At 42.7% G+C, this 20,042-nt stretch overlaps 1 protein-coding gene across 1 annotated transcript in view; it reads left to right on the top strand.

The window, feature by feature from the left end:
- Positions 1-20,042, top strand: part of slc18a2 (solute carrier family 18 member 2) — a 46,187-nt gene that overhangs the window by 11,755 nt on the left and 14,390 nt on the right. The window contains exons 6-8 of the mRNA XM_078224351.1: positions 18,284-18,373; positions 18,451-18,494; positions 18,635-18,695. Coding sequence (XP_078080477.1) covers positions 18,284-18,373; positions 18,451-18,494; positions 18,635-18,695 — 195 coding nt within the window. The remainder of the gene's footprint in view (positions 1-18,283; positions 18,374-18,450; positions 18,495-18,634; positions 18,696-20,042) is intronic.

Genomic DNA, 20,042 nt, shown 5'->3' with positions numbered 1-20,042 from the left:
CTGATTCAGAATCTTCAGGACTTGAATTGGACTATTTAGGATTTCTTTAGGGTTCCCACATTCTGTCCAATTTAATGCTTAAACTCAGATTAGAGGCAAGTGCAAGTTATTTGGCCTTGTTAGCTGATCCAATCACAAAGACCTTCCCTCCACATTGATTTGGTGTGCACATTTAGAAATTTTCATAAGTCGCCATTATATGTTGGACGCCGATTCAGACAACAATGGTTGACATGATGCTGCATAAAGAAAAGTCAAAGATTCAGGACGGTTCAAAGTGTCAGCTAACTCTCATAGAATCCTACAGTTCCCTAGGGGAATTTCACAGTAACTTCATTGCACTGTTAATGTAAGCCTTACTTGTGACTAATAAATAAACTTTAACTTTAACAGTGCAGTAGGAGGCTATCGGCCCATCAAGTCTGTACCAACTACAATCCCACCCAGTCCCTATCCCCAGAACCCCATGCATTTACCCTCGCTAGACACCCCTGACACTAAGGGGCAATTTAGCATGGCCAATCCACCTAACCTGCACATCTTTGGACTGTATGAGGAAACTGGAGCATCCGAAGGAAATCCATGCAAACACGGGGAGAATGTGCAAATTCCACACAGACAGTGACCCAAGCCGGGAATCAAACCTGGGTCCCTGGTGCTGTGAGACAGCAGTGCTAACCACTGTGCCACCGTGCTGCCCCTCACGATATGGCCCCTCTCTATATGAAGTTATTTGAGATTTTTTTGCATAGTCCTTCTGAAATCCTAGTTTACCTTGAAATATTGCTGCAGATTTACCTTACCTGTGCGGTTTAATAGCTGCACTCTTTTATGTGGTCTCTTCTTAATCGACTTCTCTCAAGGTCAGGAACTTCTAAGAACACTGGAAAATTGTTAAACCTCATGAGGAATATTAATCAAAAAAGTACCAAATAACTAATCAAGGCAGGAAACCTGGGCACTAAATTTGGCTTGCTTTTACTGCCATATGTCAACTAGTTTTAAAGTTTAAAGTCCAAATTATATTAACATTTCTAGAAACAGCAACTTGCATTTTATGATTTAAGGCTTGGTCAAAGTGGTAGGTTTTAAGAAGGGTCCTAGAGGAGGAGAGATTGGGAGGTTTTGGAAGGGAATTGCAGAGCCTAAGGGCCAACACAGCTGAAGGAGCAGCTGCAAACCGTGGGTTGAAGTGAGTGGGGAATGCAGAGAAGGTCAGAGTTGAAGGAATACAGAAATCACAGATGGTTGTAGGGCTAGAGACTGGGAGAGGGGAGGCCAGTGAGAGATTTGACGAGAATTAAAAATCTTACAAATTATTGTTGCAGACAGAACCACTGTATATATGCAACAACTTTCCGCTCTGTACTTCTTTATCATTCACATTGAATAACCAACATTATGGCTGACATCAAAGATGTGTAATTTTTAAAAATTATATATTTCGTAAGTTATTTTTGAGGGTTTTGTTTGGTACGGGCAGAAACCATTTGCAGTTTAACTGCGTGTGCAGCTATCAATCCTGCTAGGGTATTTGGAGAATTCACCTGGAATAGGAATATATCCAATTTCCAGAAGGTTTCCATCGTGGGGCAGCAACATATCTCTATACCTTTGTGTTCTATTTGTGAGTACACTACTAACCCTTAAAACATATTGTTGCAAAGGCAAAATACTGCGGATGCTGGAATCTGAACCAAAAACAGAAAATGCCGGAATAACTCAGCAGGTTGTTGTTGTCCAGCGATGGGGACGTCTCAACACTGAAATCTAGAAAGGGCCAAGGATTGAAACATTCTTCTGAAACCCAATATTGATGAGGCAATGACTATTTATTCACAGCTTATCCGCTATCGAACATGTCCCATCTCCGGGGGCCTCGCGGAAATGGTTGGGAACAGGGAAAGCAACTGGTTGTTTGGTAATGAGAATATTTAGTACCGAGAGGTCTCGTGTTTGCTTTTGGTTGTTTCCACATTACCTAAAGATTACTTGCAGTGATCGATACTAAGTATATATATATCCCAGCTATCGAGTGATACTGATGCCGTCTTTGGAGTTAAGTGCAGTGATGGTGTTCCCAGATCTGTAAATGTACTGGTAGTGATGAGAGATGTAAAAATGTCTACATATTCTAATGATTCAGTAGCAAGTGTGTCAATTCTCTGCTGCACTACTAGGTGCCTTTTCTTCTCAATTCTCTAAAGGTTATCTTGAGTATTGCTAAAAAAAAAGGCATGCAACCAAAGTTTTTCATTTTGCACTCATCAGGACAGCTACGCAAGATAAACCAACAGTAAAAGGAATGACAATTTATACTGCCTGATTGGATGGTAAGTGGATTCTATTGGTGGAGACATTGACATGGAGAATGCAGCCAAGAGTACAGTTAACTCAGAGTTCCTACAGTGCAGAAGGAGGCCATTTGGCCCATTGAGCCTGCACTGACAACAATCCCACCCAGCCCCTATCCCCGTAATCCCACATATTTACCCTCCTAACCTAGACATCTTGGGACATTAAGGGGCAACTTAGCATGGCCAATCAACCTAACCGCACATCTTTGGACCGTGGGAGGAAACCGGAGCACCCGGAGAAAACCCATGCAGACATGGGGAGAATGTGCAAACTCCACACAGACAGTCACCTGAGGCCGGAATTGAACCCGGGTCCCTGGCACTGTGAGGCAACAGTGCTAACCACTGTGCCACCGTGCTGCCCTGTTAACGGCCAGTTTTTGTTTCAAATTCAGAGCAGTAAACAGTTCTCTGCTGCATTCGCTATGGCAAGATGAGTGCAAGGAGAGGCAGTGGCATTGTGATGTTGTCATTGGATAGTAATCCAGAGACTGTATGATGCAGCAGATAAATAATACACACGAATGAGTAGAAAATGCTAAGCTGTGCATTTACGTGCAGCTATCAGCTCGTCCGAAACGAAACAGCTAGGCCGGAATGTTATGACCGTTGACGCCAGCAGGATTTTCTCATCCTGTTGCAGTGAACGGAGGTTTGGTTGAGTGCCAAATTCTCCAACCTCGCTGCAGCAGGAGCAAGGCAAAGATGACTAGTAAGATCACGCCCATAATCTTTAGTAATGCTGAAGAAAAGGTGCCATCGAAGATTTCCATTTTGCACTCATCAGAACAGCTATACAGGATAAATTTATACTGCCTGAGAAGAGAGATTTTTATTCATTCATTGGATGAGGATGTCACTGGGATAATGCTCTGGGTTTGAATCCCAGCATGGCAGATGGTGAAATTTAAATTCCATACAACAATCAGGAATTCTAATGGTGACCATAAAATCGCTTGCCTTGGTCTGGTCTGGCCTACATGTGACTCCAGATCTACAGCAATATGGACGCCACTCTGTTCAAGGGCAATTAGGGATGGGAAATAAATTCTTGCCCAACCAGTGATAAAAGCTGGAATAAAGACACTTTGCCTGAATGCAAGAAGCATTCGGAACAAAGTTAATGAGTTGATGGTGCAAATCAGCACTAATGGGTATGATCTAGTAGCCATTACAGAGACGTGGCTGCATGGAGACCAGGACTGGGAGATGAATATCCAGGGGTATCAGGCATTTAGGAAGAATAGACAGGAAGGAAAAGGTGGTGGGGTAGCTCTGTTAATAAAAGATAATATCAGGGTAGTAGTGAGGGATGACATAGGCTCTAAGGAACAAAACGTGGAATCGTTATGGGTAGAGATAAGGAATAGTAGAGGGAGAAAGACACTAGTAGGCGTGGTCTATAGGCCCCCAAATAATAATGTTGAGGTGGGGAGGGCTATAAACAAGTAAATAATGGATGCGTGCAATAATCATGGGGGACTTCAACCTGCATATTGATTGGCTGAGTCAAGTTGGAAGTGGTGGGATGGAGGAAGAGTTCTTAGAATGCTGTCGGGATAGTTGCCTTGAACAGTATGTTATAGAACCGACGAGGGAACGAGTTATCTTAGATCTGGTAATGTGTAACGAGGTAGGTAGAATTAAGGATGTTCTTGTGAAGGATCCTCTTGGGTCAAGTGATCACAATATGGTCGAATTTCTGATACAAATGGAAGAGGAGAAAGTAGGGTCCCATACCACTGTCCTCTGTTTGAACAGAGGGAAGTACAATAGGATGAGGGCTGAATTGGCTAAGGTGGACTGGGAGAGCAGACTGGTAGGTAGGACAGCTGAGGAACAGTGGAGGATTTTTAAGGAGATCCTTTTCAGTACTCAGCAACAATATATTCCGGTGATAAAGAAGGGCTGTAAGAAAAGGGATAACCAGCCGTGGATAACGAAGGAAATTAAGGAGAGTATTAAATTAAAGACTGATGCGTACAGAGTGGCCAAAAATAGTGGAGAATCGGAAGATTGGGAAAACTTTAAGAAACAACAAAGAACGACTAAGAAAGCGATAAAGAAAGGAAAGATAGGTTATGAAGCTAGACTAGCTCTAAATATAAAAAATGATAGTAAAAGCTTTTACAAATATATAAAAAGGAATAGAGTGGCAAGAGTGAATGTTGGACCCTTGGAGGATGAGAGGGGGGATTTAATAGTGGGAAATGAGGAAATGGCTGAAACTTTAAATAAGTTTTTTGTGTCGGTCTTCATGGTGGAAGACACAAATAGTTTACCGAATATTAACGATAGAGGGTTGGTAGGAGGAGAGGTACTCAATACAATTAATGTTACCAGGGAGGCAGTGCTTGGTAGACTAATGGGACTGAAGGTGGACAAGTCCCCGGGCCCGGATGGAATGCATCCCAGGGTACTGAAAGAAATGTCAGAGGTAATAGCGGATGCGTTAGTGGTTATTTATCAAAATTCGTTGGATTCTGGGGTAGTGCCGGCGGATTGGAAAACGGCTAATGTTACGCCGCTGTTTAAAAAAGGAAATAGACAAAAGGCGGGTAACTACAGGCCGGTTAGCTTAACGTATGTAGTTGGGAAAATGCTGGAATCCATCATTAAAGAAGAAATAGCAGGCCATCTGGATAAGAATGGTTCGATTAAGCAGACGCAGCATGGATTCATGAGGGGAAAGTCGTGCTTGACGAACTTGTTGGATTTTTATGAAGATGTGACTAGTGCGGTTGACGGAGGGGAACTTGTGGATGCGGTGTTTTTGGATTTACAAAAGGCGTTTGATAAGGTGCCTCACAAAAGGTTGCTGAAGAAGATTGGGTCACACGGAGTTGGGGGTAGGGTGTTAGCGTGGATTGGGGATTGGCTAGCCGACAGGAAGCAGAGAGTCGGAATAAATGGGTGCTTTTCTGGTTGGCAGATGGTAACTAGTGGCGTGCCGCAGGAATCAGAACTGGGGCCTCAACTATTTACCATTTATATAGATGATCTGGAGGAGGGGACTGAGTGTAGGGTAACAAAGTTTGCAGACGACACAAAGATAAGTGGAAAAGTGAATCGTGTGGAGGGCGTAGAAGGTCTGCAGAGAGATTTGGACAGGCTGAGTGAGTGGGCGAGGATCTGGCAGATGGAGTATAACGTTGACAAATGCAAGGTTATTCACTTTGGAAGAAATAATAGCAAATTGGATTATCTCAATGGAAAGAAATTACAACATGCTGCTGTGCAGAGGGACCTGGGGGTCCTTGTGCATGAGATGCAAAAACCCAGTCTGCAGGTGCAACAGGTGATCAAGAAGGCAAAAGGGATGTTGGCCTATATCGCAAGGGGGATAGAATATAAAAGCAGAGATGTCTTGCTGCATCTGTACAGGGCATTGGTGAGGCCGCAGCTGGAATACTGTGTGCCGTATTGGTCCCCTTATTTGCGGAAGGATATATTGGCCTTGGAGGGAGTGCAGAGAAGGTTCACCAGGTTGATACCAGAAATGAGGGGTGTTGACTATGAGGAGAGACTGAGCAGATTGGGTTTGTATTCGTTGGAATTTAGAAGGCTGAGGGGGGATCTTATAGAGACCTATAAGATAATGAAGGGGCTGGATAGGGTAGAGAGGGAGAGATTCTTTCCACTTAGAAAGGAAACTAGAACTAGAGGGCACAGCCTCAAAATAAAGGGGGGTCAGTTTAGGACAGAGTTGAGGAGGAACTTCTTCTCTCAGAGGGTGTTGAATCTCTGGAATTCTCTGCCCACTGAAGTGGTGGAGGCTACCTTGTTGAATATGTTTAAATCAAGGATAGATGGATTCCTGATCGGTAAGGGAATTAGGGGTTATAGGGATCAGGCGGGTAAGTGGAACTGATCCACTTCAGATCAGCCATGATCTTATTGAATGGTGGGGCAGGCTCGAGGGGCTAGATGGCCTACTCCTGCTCCTATTTCTTATGTTCTTATGTTCTTATGTTCAGTGACACCCACATCTCATGAATGAATAAAAAAACTCTCTTCTCAGGCAGTATAAATTGTTGTTCCCTTTACTGTTGTTTTATCTTGAGTAGCTGTCCTGCTGAGTGCAAGATGAAAAGCTTTGAAAGCACATTTCTTTTCAACAATATTGAAGATTATCTGTTCCATATGTATTTCATCTCTGAGAAGCTAATAACTGCACGTAAATGCACAGCTTAGCATTTTCCACTCATTCATGAAAGATAGGAAAGATAGGAAACAGGCCCTTCGGCCCTCCAAGCCTGTGCCGCTCCTTGGTCCAACTAGATCATTTGTTTGTATCCCTCCATTCCCAGACTGCTCAAGTGACTATCCAGGTAAGTCTTAAATGATGCCAGCATGTCTGCCTCCACCACCCTACTTGGCAGTGCATTCCAGGCCCCCACCACTCTCTGTATAAAAAACGTCCCTCTGATATCTGAGGTATACCTCGCCCCTCTCACCTTGAGCCCGTGACCCTCGTGATCGTCACCTCCGGCCTGGGAAAAAGCTTTCCACTGTTCACCCTATCTATACCCTTCATAATTTTGTACACCTCTATTAGATCTCCCCTCATTCTCCGTCTTTCCAGGGAGAACAAGCCCAGTTTACCCAATCTCTCCTCATAGCTAAGACCCTCCATACCAGGCAACATCCTGGTAAACCTTCTCTGCACTCTCTCTAAAGCCTCCACGTCCTTCTGGTAGTGCGGCGACCAGAACTGGACGCAGTACTCCAAATGTATGTAAATTCATGTGTATTATGTTCATCTGCTGCATCATGCACAACTTTCTTTAAAGTCCAGGTTTTCCCAAGGCTTAAATATTGCTCCTAATATGGGGAGGTTCTGCTCGCAAGCCCCCAACATTCCTGTAGGACCATATAGTTTTGGACTGAATGGATCTCACACAAACTGAAAGATTAAAGTTATTTAATTACTTGAGCTGTGAGATCAAGATGCTGCTATTTATGGTTTGAAGATTTAGTTTGCTCTTGAACCTTGTGGCCTTAAAGCAATGTATTATATATAAGAGCACAGCCTCTTATATTTCCCAATTTGTAGCTAATCTTAAGTGAAATTCCAAACTTTGCAGAACTGTGCATAGTGATGCTTGAATAGGTAATATGTATACTTGGTGAAGAATGTGAGTATGGTGGTGTCATTTTGATTTCTAAACAAGAATGGTCAATAGGCTTGTGTGATGATTCCACTCATGGGGAATTCTGGATTTTCAATAAGGAAAAGTGTTTGGAGATGGTCAAAGTAGAGGGAGAGAAAATTAATGGGCAATTATAGAATACCATTGGTAGTGCTCTGGAAGTTGCTTCTACACATTCTTTAAAATAGCTGATGCTATAAGGATAACTAAACAGGTATAAATGCAGAAACCATACTGCCATTGGGTGCAAAGAGTGAAAAGTGCACAATTGGAGTAGTGACAAAGTAATAGTTTCAGGTACGTGAACACTTTCAGCTCATCCAGTCCGCAACTCCATTATATTCTCGGTGCATTTCTAATAACACAAACTCTCGGTTATTGACTACCTCATTTGTTCTTCTAACCTGTTATTCTTCATTCTTTAGTTGTCTTTGGCACATTATGGGAGTGTTAATTTTTGACAGAAATATAAACACAAGTTCTTTCTATATATGTTATATATCCCATGGAGCGGACATCAAGCACTTCAAAAGCATTTTTGGATGTGTAGATAGTTTGAGTCATGTTGAGATCAAAAAGGAGGTGGTATTGGGGTTCTTGAGAAACATTAACGTAGACAAGTCCCCAGGGCCTGATGGGATATACCCCAGAATACTGAGAGAGGAAATTGCTGGGGCCTTGAGAGAAATCTTTGTATCCTCACTGGCTACAGGGGAGGTCCCAGAGGATTGAAGAATAGCCAAAATGTTGTTCCTTTGTTTAAGAAAGGTAGCAAGAATAATCCAGGTAATTACAGGCCGGTGAGCTTTACATCAGTGGTAGGGAAATTATTGGAGAGGATTTTTCGAGACAGGATTTATTCCCACTTGGAAATAAGTGGACGTATTAGTGAGAGGCAACATGGTTTTGTGAAGGGGAGGTCGTGTCTCACAAACTTGATCGCGTTTTCGAGGAAGTGACGAAGATGATTGATGAGGGTAGGTCAGTGGATGTTGTCTACATGGACTTCAGTAAGGCCTTTGACAAGGTCCCTCATGGCAGACTGGTGCAGAAGGTGAAGTCGCATGGGATCAGAGGTGAGCTGGCAAGGTGGATACAAAATTGGCTCGGTCAAAGAAGACAGATGGTAGCAGTGGAAGGGTGCGTTTCTGAATGGAGGGCTGTGACAAGTGGTGTTCCTCAGGGATCAGTGCTGGGACCTTTGCTGTTTGTAATATATATATATATATATATATATATATATATAAATGATTTGGAGGAAAATGTAACCGGATTGATTAGTAAGTTTGCAGACGACACAAAAGTTGGTGGATTTGCGGATAGTGATGAGGACCATCAGAGGATACAGCATGATATAGGTCAGTTGGAGACTTGGGCGGAGAGATGGCAGATGGAGTTTAATCCGGACAAATGTGAGGTAATGCATTTTGGAATGTCTAATACAGATAGGAAATATACAGTAAATGGCAGAACCCTTAAGAGTATTGATAGGCAAAGGGATCTGAGTATACAGGTACACAGGTCACTGAAAGTGGCAATGCAGGTGGAGAAGGTAGTCAAGGCGGCATACGGCATTCTTGCCTTCATCAGCCGGGGTATTGAGTTTAAAAATTGGCAAGTCATGTTGCAGCTTTATAGAACCTTAGTTAGGCCGCACTTGGAATATAGTGTTCAATTCTGGTCGCCACACTACCAGAAGGATGTGAAGGCTTTGGAGAGGGTACAGAAAAGATTGACCACAATGTTGCCTGGTATGGAGGGCATTAACTATGAGGAGAGGTTGGAGAAACTTGGTTTGTTCTCACTGGAGCGACGGAGGTTGACGGGAGACCTGATAGAAGTCTACAAGATTATGAGAGGCATGGACGGAGTGGATAGTCAGAAGCTTTTTCCCAGTGTGGAAGAGTCAATTACTAGAGGGCATAGGTTTAAGGTGCAAGGGGCAAGGTTTAAAGGAGATGTACGAGGCAGATTTTTTACACAGAGAGTAGTGGATGCTTGGAACTCGTTGCCGGGAGAGGTAGTGGAAGCGGATACGGTAGTGACTTTTAAGGGGCATCTTGACAAGTACATGAATAGGATGGGAATAGAGGGATATGGTCCCCGGAAGGGTAGGGGGTTTTAGTTAAGTCGGGCAGCATGGTCGGTGCAGACCTGGAGGGCTGAAGGGCCTGTTCCTGTGCTGTAATTTTCTTTATTCATTTTATTGTCTGTAAAGTGTAGTCAGTGTTTTGTAGGTACTGAGATAGCAAGATAACCTGTTACACAGTAATTGAAAGATAAATGGTTGCAACCACCTGGAGAACATTTTCATTTGAATAATTCCACTTGAACAGGCCGACAGCATCTCAGTTTAACATCTTATCCAAATACCTCCAACAATAAAGCATTCCATCAGCACTATATTTATTTAGTTTTTCATGGGATGTGGGCACTGCTGACAAGGCCAGCATTGGCTTCCATCCCTAGTTGCCCATGAACCATATGTCTTGCCACATTATTGCCGAAAGCTATAAGAGTCAACCATATCTGGAGTCACATGTAGGCCAGACCAGGTAAAAATGAAGATTTCCGAAGGGAAATGTGTGGGGGTTACGGCGATAGGGTTGGGGAAAGGACCTGGATAAGATACTCTGTAAGAGAGTCAGTGCGGACTCAATGCGCTGAATGACCTCCTCCTGCACTGTAGGGATTCTAAGGTTTCTTTTTACACCAGCCATGCTGATAATCAGATTGAACACAAAATTTAAATTAAATCAAAGGTTGACTGGATACCACTCGTGGTACATATTACCAGCCACCCACTCCCTGATATATTATCCCATAAATAATGCTGTTAGTAGAATGTGTTCGCTGAACTATTAAAGATCACATCAAATCCTCTTAATTAAAGGGACATTTGTTTAAACGTATTTCAAAGCCCATAAGAGATCATAATATCTTTAGGAGAGACAATAATCTCTCAGCGCTCAACTCAATAGACTGGGGGAAACATTGTTATCTCATACATATGGAGAAGATTATAGGTTATGTTTAGAAAAAATAATACTTTAAACAATTTTTAATTATATCTTTCCATTGAACAAATACTTGATAAATTTTTCATTCAATTCTGTTAGGAAATAAAGCAAGTCAGAAAACTGAAGAGACATAGTAGAGCCTAATTAGGAAAAAAAAAATTTTTTTGTTAAGAAATCTGTGTTCATCTAGATAAGGGCTCAGCGATATGAGAAATGGAACACTTTTACATGTTGATATTTCAGCTTCAACATCAAGCACTCACAGCTCAGATATAGCACAGTCAGGTATCAGGTAAACACCTGAATGAGACTGCCAAATCTGAAGTATTGTTCACGAATACTCAAGAAACTTGTTTTACCAAATACTGATGGTACAGATCTGCTTCTCAACAGTCTGGGCTGAATTGAAACACAAAATGTCAGTGGGCTCTGTTGGCTGTGTTTCCTCCCTCCCTTGTCCCTTTGTGGTAAAATAGAGTACTTTAGAAACCTGTCCACATCAATTTTAAAATAAGAGGAGTGTGCAATAAATGCCATTTCGCAGTTCATAGCTGGAAGCATATTTTCCATTGAATTAGGTGGCATAGCAGTCAGGGTATCTCTATGTCCTTGAGTAGTGGGATAGTAGTGGGGGAGGGGGCAGTGCAGAGAGAGGAGGGAGGGATACATTCAGGACCCTCTCCTAATCACTATCCAGAGAACACATCTGCTGGTTAGACAGATTGGCCATGCTAAATTCTCCCTCAGGGTACCCAAGCAGGTGCCTGAGTGTGGCAACCAGGAGATTTTCACAGTAACTGCATTTCAGTGTTAATGTGAGCTCTCTTGTGACTAATAAATAAATGAACTTTATTAGTTGCCATGGGTGAATACTGGTGAGGGGAGCTCCAGAACAAAATGTTCTGCCAAAACTAAAGCCTAGGTTTACCAACACCCTTTTCCTGTGTTGAGATAAATCTATAGCGAGTGCAACTTTTGCCCACCTTTAAGTTTATTTAGGGGGCCCTGGATGTTTAAATATGGAAAATGGGTACTTCAGCCTCTCCCACGGTTTTGTGCCAATCTAGGAGTAAAGACCCTCCACTGATCTTTGAATGTTAGATTCTAAGGTCCCAATTGATATCCCCTCATCCAAAGTTCAGTTTGAAAACTGGGAATTATGGCAGAAGCTATGTTACCACATTCGCATAAAATTTGTATTTTTTTTTGTTATTACATGGGATGTGGGTGTCTTAAGTTCAAGCAACTTCAGCACTTGTTGCACATCCCCAATTGTCTTTGAACTGAATGGTTTGCTGCCCATTTCAGAGGGCAGCTAAGAGTCAACCACATTATTGTGGGTCTGGAGTCACATGTAGGCCAGATCAAATAGGGGTGGTAGATTTCCTTCCCTTAAGGCCATTGGTGAACCAGATGGGATTTTACGACAATCGATGATCACAATGACTGAAAATAGCTTTATAGCCCAGATTGTATTAACTGAATTTAAATAATGCCATGGTGGGATTTGAACCTGTTTCCTCAGGGCCTTAACGTGGCCCTCAGGATTATTAGTCCAGTTACACTATGCCACAAATCCATGTGGGAGAGCCGGTATATTGTGCTCTGATGGGTCTAATCTCTGGAAAACAGTAGGGAGTCTGGGATATAGTGGAGCATGCCCCCAAACAGCATTCTACTTGCGCCTGATTTATGCCTACCCCAAGTTCAGTCAGTGGGAGTAGGAAAATATAGACCTGAATGTCAATGCTTGAGCACAATAATGGCCAAGGTACAAGTGGGTAATAATGAATGCTCATTGAATCCCAGAATGGTCCCAATTTTAACTCTGGCAAGTTTTTGGCAAATGAGTAGCAGTGTGAGCGAGAAACATCATCTCTTGCTCTAAAATGGAGGAATGTAATATCTTAATTACCAGCCTCAATTAAATTCCAGTAGCTGGAAAATTGCGCTGCCCAGACAGTGGGTAAGTGGTAGGATCAGCTGCTGGTCTGTCCCACCCGGAGTTTGTGATTAGGAAGGTGGTGAGTTCCTAGTGGAAATACCCAAGCTTCCCGTATGATCTGCTAATCCCACAAGTAAGAACAAAGTAGCTCTTTTTTGGCCTCTATTAGCCTTGATCCTCTTTGGTGCTGGATTGGTCTGGCAGGAAACACAAAGCCACTTGCTGCCCAAGCCCCCTAGCAAAAATTACAGTCAGGGCCTGTGGATGTTTTTGCTTAGCATTTCTTCACGCACTTTTTTCCCATTTAGGCAATAGTAGAAGGATTCCAGAATTGTTTATCAGTCCGTTCAACTATATCCCTCTGTAGCCGACAAGTCCTCGCGTTGGACTTGAACCCAGAATTTCTGGTCCAGCGGTAGGGACACTACCACTGTACCACAGGACCTCCATCCAGTGATATTGAAAAAGGAACACACCATTTTTTAGTCGATGTCCTGACAGCTTGCTCAGGAAAACAGAGGAAAATCAGAATCTGCTGCCACCTGCAGGGCAAGTAAATAATATGCAAGACCTATCTGGCACAGGGTGGTAATGTGGGCGGCACGAGTGGTTAGAACTGCTGCCTCAGTGCCAGGGACCCGGGTTTGATTCCCGGCTCAGGTCACTGTCTGTGTGGAGTTTGCATATTCTCCTCATGTCTGCGTGGTTTTCCTCTGAATGCGCCAGTTTCCTCCCACACTCCAAAGATGTGCAGGTTAAGTTGATTGGCCATGCCAAATTGCTCCTTAGCGACAGGGGTACTAGCAGGGTAAATATGTGGGGCTACGGGGATAGGGGCTGGATGGGATTGTGGTCAGTGCAGACTTGATGGTCGAAATGGCCGCCTTCTGCACTGTCGGGATTCTATGACACTGTGAAAACAATTTCCAATGTACTCAGGAGAGGAAAGTTGCAAAAGAAGCTAGAAGGAAAAAGAATAAAAAAATAGTAGCTAACTTGTACTTAGGTTAGCAAAAAATCCATCATTAAAATATACAAAAATACATGGGGTTACAGGGATAGGGCCTGGTTGGGATTGTTGTTGGTGCAGGCACGATGGGCTGAATGCCTCCTTCTGCACTTTAGGCATTCTATGATCTACAAGGTGCAATCTAATATGTACTCTGGGTGCTAGTATTGACACAAAGAAGAACAGCCACCAGATGTTTAAACTGCATGTTGTCTTGTTTAGTCATCCGACCACCTCCTGTGATTAATTGCCACTTGTTAAACAGTGGTCTCTGTGTCTTTGTCCCAAATGCGTTGTGATTTTCAGTTTTAAGCGGCAAGCAGTCTTAATCAAGGTCATTAGTGTTACTTAGCTTTTCAGACTGATTTATGCGAATGATCTTTGCTGTATCGTTGGTATTTGACCAGTTTACATTTAATTTTTCACATTATTCTTGTATCGCTGATGCAATACACGTTTAAATTAGGGCTAAACTACCACCGTCAGATTTTGAGCATCGAAGACTAGCCAATTTTTAAACATGCTCCATATTACTTTCAATGAACTGATATCATTTATTTCAAATAAAAGCACATTACTGCAGACGATGGAATCTGAAACCAAGAGAGAAAATGTTGGAAAATCTCAGCAGGTCTGGCAGCATCTGTAAGGAGAAAAAAAAGGTGACTCGAAATGTCAGCTCTTTTCTCTCCTTACAGATGCTGCCAGACCTGCTGAGATTTTCCAGCATTTTCTCTTTTGGTTTCATTTATTTCAAGTATTGCCTCATCTTGAAATGCATGAAACCATTTCATTATTCAGGCAGGAAACAAGGAGTAGGAATAAACTAGTCTTGTTCCAAATGGCAGGCAGTGACAAGTGGGGTGCCACAGAGATCAGTGCTGGGACCCCAGCTATTCATTATATATATTAATGATTTAGATGAGGGAACTAAATGTAATATCTCCAGATTTTCAGATGACACAAAGCTGGGAGTGAGCTGTGAGGAGGATTAAGAGATGACTCAGTGTTATTTGGACAAGCTGAGCGAGTGGGCAAATGATTGGCAGGTGCAGTATAATTTGGATAAATGTGAGGTTATCCACTTTGGTTGCAAAAATGGGAAGTCAGATTATCAGGTTGACCATAAATTAGGAGAGGGGAAAGTGTAACGAGATCTGGGTGTCCTTGTACACTGAAGGGAAGCACGCAGGTGCAGCAGGCAGTAAAGAAGGCAAATGGTATGTTGGCCTTCGTAGTGAGAGGATTCAGGTCCAGGAGCAGGGATGTCTTGATGCAATTTGGTGGACCTTGATGAGGCCCCACCTGGAATAAAATTCTAACAAGCCTACACAAGGTAGAAGCAAGAAAGATGCTCCCAATGGTTTGAGTAACCAGAACCAGGCGTCACATTCTGAGAATACAGGGTCGACGGCTTAGGTCAGAGATAAGGAGAAATTTCTTCACCCAGAGAGTGGTCAGCCTATGGAATCTGCTATCACTGAAAGTAGTTGAGGCAAAAATATTGAATGGTTTCAAGAGGCAATTAGATATAGCACTTGAGGCGAAGAGGATTAAAATATATGTGGGGAAGGTGGGGATCAGGTTATTGAGTTGGGTGATCAGCCATGATTATAATGAATGCGGAGCAGGCTTGAAGGGCCAAATGGTCTCCCCCAGCTCCTACTTTCTATTTTTCTATTCCCCCAGGAAAGTATTATTGATGTATTTTGTTCTCAGTATGATGAGCAGAAAGAAGCCAGTGCTAGGATAGAACATAGAACATTACAGCGCAGTACAGGCCCTTCGGCCCTCGATGTTGCGCTGACCAGTGAAACCAATCTAAAGCCCTTCTAATCTACACTATTCCAATAATGTGGAATAACATTTCAAACATTATCTGTCTCAAATCCTCCCAAGATCAGATGCAGCAGAGTCAGTAGTAGAACGAAGCTTCTTGCATTCTTAGTCCAAAGCACCAGTCTCTTGCGTTTGCAAAAGGGAAAATGCTGTAAATCCAGCATTTTCTCTTTTGGTTTTAGATTCCAGCGTCCACAGTAATTTGCTTTTAACCTCTTGTGTTTATATTTCTGCCACCATACACCTTGATAATTGATGTTCCGAGGCAGTTTTCCTCTACCCGAAACATTTACAATAGGGTCTTTCTGCCAACAGGACACTGGGGACTCTCATAGCAACAGTTGGAATTTGGCTGTGTGCTAACCCACAGTGCCACACAGGGTCAGTTTTGTTTCTACATTTTGTTTTGATATTAGAAACGTTATACCAAAACAGGTAAGCAACAATTAGAGCATCAACTGCACCACAAAATGTATTAAATATGAATTAGGGGCGGCACGGTGGCACAGTGGTTAGCACTGCTGTCTCACTCGGGTTCAAATTCCAGCTTGGATCACTGTCTGTGTGGCGGTTGCACGTTCTCCCTGTGTCTGCATGGATTTCCTCAGGGTGCTCCAGTTTCCTCCCACAGTCCAAAGATGTGTGGGTTAGGTTGATTAGCCATGCTAAATTGCCCCTTCGTGTCCCGTAGATTAGAGGGATTAGTGGGGTAAATATGTGGAGTTATGGGGATAGGGCCTGGGTGGGATTGTTGTCGGTACAGACTCGATGGGCTGAATGGCCTCCTTCTGCACTGTAAGGTTGTATGATTTCTATGAATTTTGTGTTCAGATATAACAGGAATTAAACACTAATACAGACAGAAAACACAAATTCCATGAATAGTCATGTTGGCGATAGAGTAAATTAACATGCCCTCTCCCTGCACAGGAGGAGGATTTTATTTCTCAAAAATCTATCCTAAGCTATTCACAGCAATAATCAGATCACTGCATATCTTGGAATTAAATGTAGCATTTGAAGTTTAAACATATTATTAATCTCCATACTTATGATATAAAAGTGGGACATTAGCATGTAGATGTTTTAGTCTATGCTGTATGTTAATTATCACTTGTATTAAAAGATTATTATTGTTTGATTCCAGTGATAACTTCCTCACCAATATTTGATAATCACTTACTCATGTAATTGTTTATATGTAACAATATCTGCTACATGATCCACAAAATTTACATGTGGAAAATTTCAGCAAGACTGGCAGTAGTAAGGGTAAGCTTCATAATGTCTGCAATTCTACTTTCTGGAGTATTCTAAGGAGATTACTTCCCCTGTATTCAATCAGACTAGGGATTGATCTTGATATTCATTAATAAAAAACAATGACATCAATTGTTTTCAGATGAAACATAGAAAAAATCTTGAGTGAAGCCCAATGACCACACATAAAAATTCAGAGTGAATGTCTGTGGTAGTCAGTGTGTATACAGTCTGCAATTGGGGTCATTGCGCTGTCTGATCTTTATTGTCTTTCGGTCAAGCAAATCGTGATTTTAAAATTCTCACCTGCGTTTTCAAATCCCTCCATGGCTTCACCCGTCTAATCTTTTATAATCTCCTCCAGTCCCACAACCTTCTGAGGTATCTGCGCTCCTCTAATTCTGGCCTCTTGTGCATCCTCCTAATTGCTGCACAATTAGTGGCTGGGACTTCATTTGTCCAGGTCCCAAGCTAAGGAATATCTTCCCTCCACCCCTCTGTCTCTCGACCTCATGTCCTTCCTTTTTAGTCACTACCTGAAACCTAGCTCTTTGACCAAGCTTTTGATCATCGGACCTAATACCTCATATGGCTCAGTGGCATAATTGTTTATAATGCTTCTGTGAATCACTTTGGGGTGTTTTATTAGGTTGAAGGGCTTTATAAATACAAGTCGTTGCTGCTGGAATTAAAGTCAGGATTACATTTTTTTTAATGATCATACGTTAGTTTATATGACAATTGAATACATCTTTGCAAGAGTGAATTTCATTCTAATCAAGTATAATATTAAAGTTTAAAGTTTTTTTTATTAGTGTCACAAGTAGGCTTACATTAGCACTGCAATGAAGTTACTGTGAAAACCCCCTAGTGGCCACACACTCCGGTGCCTGTTCAGGTACACTGAGGGAGAATTTAGCATGGCCAATGCACCTAACCATCTTTCGGACTGTGGGAGGAAACCGGAGCATCCGGAAGACACCCATGCAGACATGGGGAGAACGTGCAGACTCCGCACAGACAGTGACCCAAGCCAGGAATCGAACCAGGTTCCTGGCACTGTGAGGCAGCAGTGTTAACCACTGTGCCACATGCCACCCATAATATTTGGAAATATTTGCATTTTTGGCCTGCTGCAATGACCTAGTGAAGCCCAGCACAAACTGGAGAAGCAACACCTTGTCTTCCAATTGGGCACATTGCAGCCCTCGGGACTCGACATTGAGTCCAGCAACTTCAGATTTTGACCTTTCTCCTCCATCTTAAACCTCCCTTTCTTTTTTTCCCTAAATATTACATCCCTGTGTTGACTGAATGCAAAACACTCCCTCACTTGTTCTTAAAGTTGCTTCGTATTGTTGCAGTTTCTTTTGCTCTAACACATTCTCCCTCCTTTCAGCTCCGACAAAACGTTTACTATGTTTCTCTCCTGATAGATACTGGCAGACCTGCCCAGTTTTTCCAGTGTTCTTGTTTCAGATTCCAGCATCCCGCAGTATTTTGCTTATTACAATATTTGGAGATCAATTTTGCTCTGTAAAGTGAAAAGAAAATAATATTATGGAACAGTCATAACAAGTCACTACTTTATACTGAGGCAGTGCAATTTTTAGTTATATATTTTCTGCTCGTGTGATGATTCACCCACTTTTTGTGGGTGTAGGTAAATCATACTGATTTTTTAAGTTGACCCTTCACAGTGGGCCCGCCCTTCGGCAGTGTGATGTACGAGTTTGTGGGAAAAACAGCTCCCTTCCTGATTCTGGCAGCACTGGCACTTCTAGACGGAGGTAAGTAAAGGAAAAGATAGTTATCATCAGGCATTCAAAATTGATTTAAACAGAATAATGATTCTTGCCTGCTTTAGCCCTACAGCTGTTTATCCTTCAGCCATCCAAAGCACAACCAGAAGTGAGTGTTACTTTCCACATTTAAAATTGACAAAATGTGCTTTGTCTGCCAATTTAACACAAGCTTTAGAATTGATACTTTTCTTGATTCACCCACTATTGTATTGTTTTCTTCAACGTCTATTGTTTGATCTTTTCTAGAGTCAGAAGGGAAGCTCACTGTTCACACTTTTACGTGATCCTTATATACTGATTGCTGCAGGTACTGCACTTAGTTTAAGGTTTGGAATTGTTTAATAAATTAATCAGTCCGCGTTCAAGTGGCATTTCCAGAATAAAGACAAACATACGACAATGATACTACACCGGCGTCTTACATTTATGTCGTGAAATTAGTCTCCGATTAATGTCAAATCAAAATCAACTCCAATTGGGAAAATGGAATGGATAGAATTGATTTACCGGGGAAGAGCTGCAAAAGCAGTGGAAATGTCTTGCACAGTTAGTGGAGACTAGGAAGAGGAGGAGGTTAGACAATAAGATTTCCAGAAGGTTGGGGCAAAACAGTCAGAGAAGCTGGTAATGATAGAGCAAAAGAGACTGAGTCATGTGTTCTCCCCTGTGGCTAAAGTAGTGGCGAGGGGGACATTAGTTAGGTGGGGACCCTGCCATCATTCTGCCTCTACTCCAGTCAAGTCTGTGGCAGGAAGGCCTGTAGATGGACTTCCTGCCCTGCTGCCAATAAAGGCCCCCAGGTAGGCAATTAATGCCCAAATAGGGGATACGGGATTCATCCCAGTGGTAATGGCGGTAGACTGGGGGGGATGGGGGGAGGGTTGGAGGAGAATAGTGTCCACCATGCAGGAAGCACGACCAGCAAATCTTGCTTTGTTTTCCTGCAAGCTTTCAAGGAGGGGGAAGGACTTAATTTAAAGGTTTAAAGGCATTGCGTGTCTGATCAAGGGACCTGGCATTGGAAAAGGGAGCCTGATGAAAGCCATCTCCCTACACTTGATGCTGAACCCCCTCCTCGACCCCCACCCTGAGAATTCCTTCCCACCATCATTCACATGTGCCTGAGTCCCTGGTTTATCTGAGGCATCAGGTGGTTGTAGTACCAGCTGCAGCTACCACCTGATTGGTGGTGCTGTTGAGCATAGAAGAGCTACTGGCCACTGATTGGTTGGCAGCTCTTGGCAGACAGAACATATATACCCAAGGTCCTCGATCCCAGTTGAAGGCATACCGCTGGCCTCTCAAGTGACTGAGTGGAACAGGATGCAGTGGGCCTTCCTAAAATGAGTTAATGCTGGGTCTCACTGTCTCTGTAGCCAGCAGACAAGACTTCCAGAAAATGTCACCCTGGAGTGGGCCTGCTTCAGGGGATTGAGGCCTCTAAATCAGCTGGTTGTGGACGAGGCCATGAAAAAAGTGTAAACATGAAAATTAGCATTTTAATTTAAGGTCCTTTATGGATCAAGAAGGACTGGGGTGATAGATGAATGGGACTTCCTGCATGATAGGATAGACACAATAGATTTTCGGATGCGTTGGTGCTCAAGGAGTATGTTACTCAAGAGTACATTTATCAACTCGAGCCTTCCCACCT

This window comes from Mustelus asterias, chromosome 11 (assembly GCF_964213995.1).
Source record: "Mustelus asterias chromosome 11, sMusAst1.hap1.1, whole genome shotgun sequence".
Classification (NCBI taxonomy): Eukaryota; Metazoa; Chordata; class Chondrichthyes; order Carcharhiniformes; family Triakidae; genus Mustelus; species Mustelus asterias.
The sequence above is the reverse complement of the archived record's forward strand: the minus strand, read 5'-3'. Positions and strand labels throughout refer to the sequence as shown.